Here is a 6,000-nt window from a genome sequence, read left to right as displayed (position 1 = left end):
ATGAAGCAGGGACAACAGCAACATTTTAATAAATAGTCCAGTTCCTAATGTAGTTTCGTTCAAAACTCGTAGGGAGTCTATAAACTATACATTTTTGGAATTGTTAGAACATGAGGAATATAAAAACTGATGTTTCCATTGTTTTCAAACTCACTCTGGTGGCCATTTTGGATTTTAAAAATGGCAAACATTCAAAACACCTTTAAAAAAAAAAAAAAAAAAAAAGTCAAGCTCAAAGCTATGCAGGTGTTTACTTTCATGGCTTAATATACAATTTATTTATTCAGATATTCACATTAACTAAGAACAATCACTTGGACATTAATTAATTTAATTTGGTGGTCGAAGGTCAAAGGTCAAGGTCACTTGACCTCATAAAACATCTTCGTAGCTGTAACGCAAGAATTAATTTGCTAACATTTTACACAAATATCTAATGGGATAAAATGATGAAGTGATGACATTTTCTATCCAAATGGTCAACATTACTGTGACGCTATGCTGCTCTGCAAAAGCACTTTTCTGGCCATTATTCAGCATCATATCTCGGGAAGAGAAGGGGAGACATTTGGTCAGATACTGAATTGGTGACTCTAATCTTGAAACAGTGCTGATAGTATAGATCTTCAGTGTGTGGAGCATCCATATTTTCACACACTGTCTGTGAATTCATAATGTAAAACCTGTTTTTTTGGCCATTACTCAACACCGTATCTCAGAAACAGAAGGGGAGACGTTTGGTGACACTAATCCTCGGTGTCCATCTTGAAACTGTGCTGACTGTGTAGATCTGAGCTGTTTGGCTGAAGATGTGTGTGAAGCATCCACTTATAAGAATTTATAGCTTCTTTGCAGCAACATCTATATTTGATATACTGTCTGCTGTCATGGCTACAGCTGTCCCCTTCCTCGGGTCTTCCACAACCATTTAGAGCTGTAAAAAAAATCATAAATAAATTAATTTACAGGGAATTTATCAGCAACTATAGATAACTGATTAATCATTTGAGTAATTTTCAAGCAAAAATGTCTCACATTTCCTGCTTCTAATGTGAAAAAATGTGTTACTTTCTCCATTAAATATCATTGAAACTGAATATCTTGTTTAGAGAATGATCGGCAGGCTAATGTCTGATGGACAAAAATCATTATTTGCAGCCCTGCAACCAACCCCCCCCCAAAAACACTCTAACAAAAGCACTTTAGGTACCACATCATTTCAGTTTAATTCTATTCTTCATTTGTTTTGCATACAAAATAGCATAATGTCCTTTTCAAACAAACAAACATTTCCTTTTTTTATGTCTCATACGCTGTCCTATAGCTGCATGTGAAAATATATTACTACATAATATAGAGATCAACAAGAAAACAGACCACAATATATTATCGCTGTAATACAAGTAGTGTTTTTCTAGGTGTTGTTTTTTTATTTTACCAACAAGGCAACACACTAAATAAATGCATAGTAAAAACACAAGAAGCAATAAGTACAAAAATATAGCTGGATAAAAAGCTTATTAATACAAGAGTGCTTCGTCTTTGGTTAAGTACGTCTGTCTTGAGGCCACTGCCTTGCTTGTGTGTGTGTGTGTGTGTGTGTGTGTGTGTGTGTTTACCAGTCTTCTCTTTGTTAACTTAATATACTGTATGTGTGAAGAAGATGTGAAGCAGTGAATGAACACCAAACATTTCACGGCAACGGTGTGGCTGAACGCTGTACGTCCTTCCCCATCGAGCTTGTTCCCCGTTTCACATACTTGTCTTTACAAACGGACGTTAACCCAATACCAACAGATTTACCTTTATACCCTCAACACACACGCAAGCCACTCCCTCGCACACACACACTCGTTAAAAGTTATAAATCTCACATTCATGTTTACTTTCGTCAGAGAGTTCTTCCTCTCGCTCGCTCTGATTATTAAGTGTACGTGAGTGGGAAACGAAACAAAAAACATGATTGTCGATAATGATTAAACGTGTTATAAAGGTGCTGTTGTGAGGTTGAAGGCAAGAGTGGCTGTAAATATGCTGTACATACATCTGGATACCTGAACATCTGTGGATATAGAGACTAAATTACATCATCAGGGCTTTGGTCATTTTTTTGAAGCAAAGAAAAATAAGGGATTTGGTAACTACACAAAATATAAACACCTGCTGTTTTTCATGGCAGTTATTACGTCTAAGTGTTGAGCATTACAGGGCGCTGTTGCCCTAAACAGTGCAAGGAAAGGTCCTCTTTGTTACTGTGCCACACAGTCTGCTGTGTGTGTCCTTAAAGCTGCTTTTAGCACTTCTGTCTGGGGCTGGGCAATATATTGATTTTATATCCATATCATGATATGAGACAAGATATGGTAATAGATTTTGTGATATCATGAGTGTTGTCTTCCTGATTTTAAAGGCTGCAATAATGTAAAGTGATGCAATTTCCTGAACAAACCCGACTGTTCTAGCTGTACTATCCTTTGCCTTTACCCACTTAGTCATTAAATCCACATAACGGATGGTTATTTATCAAAAATTTCATTGTGAAAGTATTTTGTAAAAGCACCAATACTCAAACCTACAATTGCAATATCGATATTTGGTCAAAAATATTGTGATATTTACTTTCCTCCATATCGGCCAGCCCTACTTTTATCACTGTTACACTGAACGCCGGTAGCATAGAAGTTGCATTTGACCGTCATCTAACCAGGGGCCGCCTCATGAAGTGACTTCAACTTAGTCTGGAACTCTTGATGACTCGTATCATGAAGCTGGAACATCATCAAAACCATGAAGTGAGTATTTGAAGCTTCTGGAAACTTGGTTTTGATTCACGAATATTGCTCTGTAACATTAAATATTTAGGATTAAAGGACTACCTGTGTGGGGTGTTGTTTGGTCAGATTTGACTCGCTGCAACCAAATAATCCACTAGCAGTCATCAGATTTTGATTGAAATGTTAGTAATCCTAATTGCTGCATGGAACCACATGATATTACCTTTTTAGTCCCACTCATTTCCAGTTTCTGAGAATCAGAAATACTTATATCTCTCAATTGAAATACTGTTACTTAGGCCTGTTCCACGGTCCATTCATTTTCCATAGTCATATTTTCTGGCTTTTTTGTCTCATGACGAGCAATGTAATATGAACAAGTTATTCTTAAAAGTGAGGTACAGATAGTTAAAAAAGGTCTAAAAAAGACAACTGAATGATTGATAAGACCTATCCGACCAGAATGTTGTATTTATTATTTACTGAGCTTTTTAATGGCGTGCACAACAGTGTTCACAATTAATATGCATCTATATTTATCACTGATTATTGTGTTAATGTGTTAAACTACTAACAGAGCTGTTTTAAACCTAGAGTGGACACAAAATGCTTCTATCTCTGACACAATGATTATAGTAGGCAAAGTGACTGCACTGATCTACAAAACAAGTCTGCTGTTATCTATTACATGTCACTTCATTGGAAACTCATTATTTTTTATCTTCTGCAGGATCTTGCAGGAATGGTGACTCCATGTTGACAGGTTACTGAACCTGCTCTGCAGCAGGTTGCCATGGTGATCTACCCTGGTTAAAAGTGAGCCAGCTTCATGACACCAGAAAATCTGAGTTCTGCTCAAAGGCAGCTAAAAACACACTCATCGTTCTTCATGATACAGGCCCCTGGTTGATGTAGAAGAATTCTTTTTTTTCTTGGAAAGCTACTGTGGATTGCTTTAGTGTCCTCTGAAGCCTTCCCGTCCTTGGAGGAGTTGTAACACTACACATCATGGCTTTGCTTCAACACTGCTTTGTTTCTTTTCATCCAATAATACTTGATTAGAAAATTGAAATGTAGTGTAATATTGTCGACCAGATTGACTGTAAGGAGCAGACAGAGTGGAAGATGAACACCATCAGTAGGGATCATGGACTAAGATTTTCAATTGTCTTCAAAATGTCTTACACAAGCACTGACTTCAGGCCATAACTGTACAACAAAAGCCTTGTCAGTTCTGTTTGCTGTGTGCCGCTCTTTGTCCGCTTTGCTTTGGTTTCCTCTCTTTGTCTCCTTCTATCGGCGCTGCGACAACATGACCTTGTTGATAAAGTTGACGATGGCAGAGGCGGGCTGTTCTGGGTCCAACTCGGCAAACAGGTGGCAAACGTTCTCTGCCAAGCTGCCTGGCTTCTTGGCTACGAAACCAAACACCCTGAGAGAGGAAGGGTTGGGAAAGAGAGAGAGGATGTAGGATACAAGATAGTGAATATGAGGAAGTGAAAGGAGGGTCATTTTTTGTCTCTTTGTGACAGCCTACAGGCTCAAGTACAATGACACAATTAGTATTATGTAATATGGGTTGATGTCAGACTTGATTTTCATAGTTAAATCATGTTTGCTGGAATGATTTTGCCAAGGCTCACACAATCTGATGCCATGCAGAGGTTCAAATATTGCTGACTTCTCAGCCATGGGTGAACCTACACTTTTTTTAACAATACACACAACGCGCATGCGTATGCCTGTACTTTCTCTCTGCCATCAAACACAAACAGAGCACTTACTTAACGGTGGTGTTGTCTGAGTTAGTCCACCTAAAGCCAAGAGAGAGAGAGAGAGAGAGACCAGTCTCAGACACACACACACAGGCAGAGCTGCCAAACAAGCTGATGCAGCTGCAGCCTCAGCCACAGTCAGCATGCTAACAAACATCTGCTCTCATGCACACTAACGAATGCACGCACGAAACAGTCATACAAATCCATGCGAGGGCTCACAGCAACAAATGCAGTGACTGATCATGGGTGATCGTGGTGACGTGTCTATGGCGTCTGCTGATTTTAGGTTAGTTATGGTTCAAACTACAGCTACAAGAATCAGCTACGATCCTTATTATCTATTAACTGCGTACCTCCTGTCCTTAGGGTCGATGCTGCTGAAGGTCACACTGTTCACAGGGTAATGTCTCCTGAAGAAAAGCCTAGAAGAAGAAAGATACAAACAGAGTGACACATGGACAAGGATGGATGAAGTGAAAGGACAATTACTGTTTAGTGACTACTGTGTGGCAGGCAAACTGTGTCATTTTACTAAAGACATCTCTTACCTGCGCTGGCTGTCGGTCAGTGTGATACCCTGCGATGTCACCTTGAACTGGACCACGGTGGCGGAGGGACGCGGATTACGACCCAGGGAAGCATCTGTCGCCTTGGCGATAGCCTGGGGGCCTGTTAGAGACTCTGTTTCCACTGAGTTCAGGTAAAGGACGTTACAGGCTGAGGACAATGAGACAGACATCGAGAAGTGAGCACCATGACCACACTCAGAGGTTTCTCTGTATTTCAGAAAGAGACAGGAGGATGAAGAGGTCACCTGCTCCTTGTTTCAGCAGGTCAGCAGCCGTGCTGATGTTATTCACCGGTTGAACCTCAGGCACCTCTCCGATCAGATCTGACAACATGGAGATGAATAAAATCAGAGTCAGTTATGTTAAATAAAAAGACATTTTCTGTAAAATATGTAAAAGTACATCTCCCAACACATAGAGCTTCTCGCTGTGAGGTTTACAGGAGCATCAAATTTGATTGATCTAAAACTCTTGGTAGATCAACAGAAACCTAATCAATCCATTCATGTTTTTTTCCACAGAAAAATGTATACATTTATGGACAAAAGGATTGATCAGGAATATGATTGGGAAATTAACTGATAATGAGAGTATGCAGCTTCTTAAAAAATACAATCACACAGAGTTACAAGGTCTCACCTATTTTTCTCAGCATAAATACACACTAAAATTGATCTGTTGACTCATACTGACATCATACCAGCAACATTACATCCTTTACAACCATTTCAGTGTCACAGACAGGAAACAAATTATACTATAATAACCTAATAATATATAATTTAATTTATATGTTTAACTTAACACAGCCCTCTAGCATTTCTGTAGACAGATTGCCTTTATTGGTTAACACAAGGCTTTAATTGTAAAATACTAACG

At 39.0% G+C, this 6,000-nt stretch overlaps 1 protein-coding gene across 5 annotated transcripts in view; it reads right to left on the bottom strand.

Moving 5' to 3' along the window:
- Positions 1-1,580: 1,580 nt before the first annotated feature.
- tns2a (tensin 2a) overlaps positions 1,581-6,000 on the bottom strand; it is a 65,158-nt gene continuing 60,738 nt past the window's right edge. For 4 of the 5 annotated variants that reach the window (XM_049582483.1, XM_049582484.1, XM_049582486.1 and 1 more), the window contains exons 24-28: positions 5,367-5,444; positions 5,101-5,269; positions 4,906-4,974; positions 4,559-4,588; positions 1,581-4,206 (exon numbers count right to left, since the gene is read on the bottom strand). In XM_049582483.1, coding sequence (XP_049438440.1) covers positions 4,068-4,206; positions 4,559-4,588; positions 4,906-4,974; positions 5,101-5,269; positions 5,367-5,444 — 485 coding nt within the window. In that variant the 3' untranslated portion in view covers positions 1,581-4,067. The remainder of the gene's footprint in view (positions 4,207-4,558; positions 4,589-4,905; positions 4,975-5,100; positions 5,270-5,366; positions 5,445-6,000) is intronic. The other variant, XM_049582485.1, reaches the window with a different exon arrangement.

This window comes from Epinephelus fuscoguttatus, linkage group LG7 (genome assembly GCF_011397635.1).
Source record: "Epinephelus fuscoguttatus linkage group LG7, E.fuscoguttatus.final_Chr_v1".
NCBI lineage: Eukaryota > Metazoa > Chordata > Actinopteri > Perciformes > Serranidae > Epinephelus > Epinephelus fuscoguttatus.
Note: the sequence above shows the minus strand (reverse complement) of the source record. Positions and strands in the feature narration are given on the sequence as shown.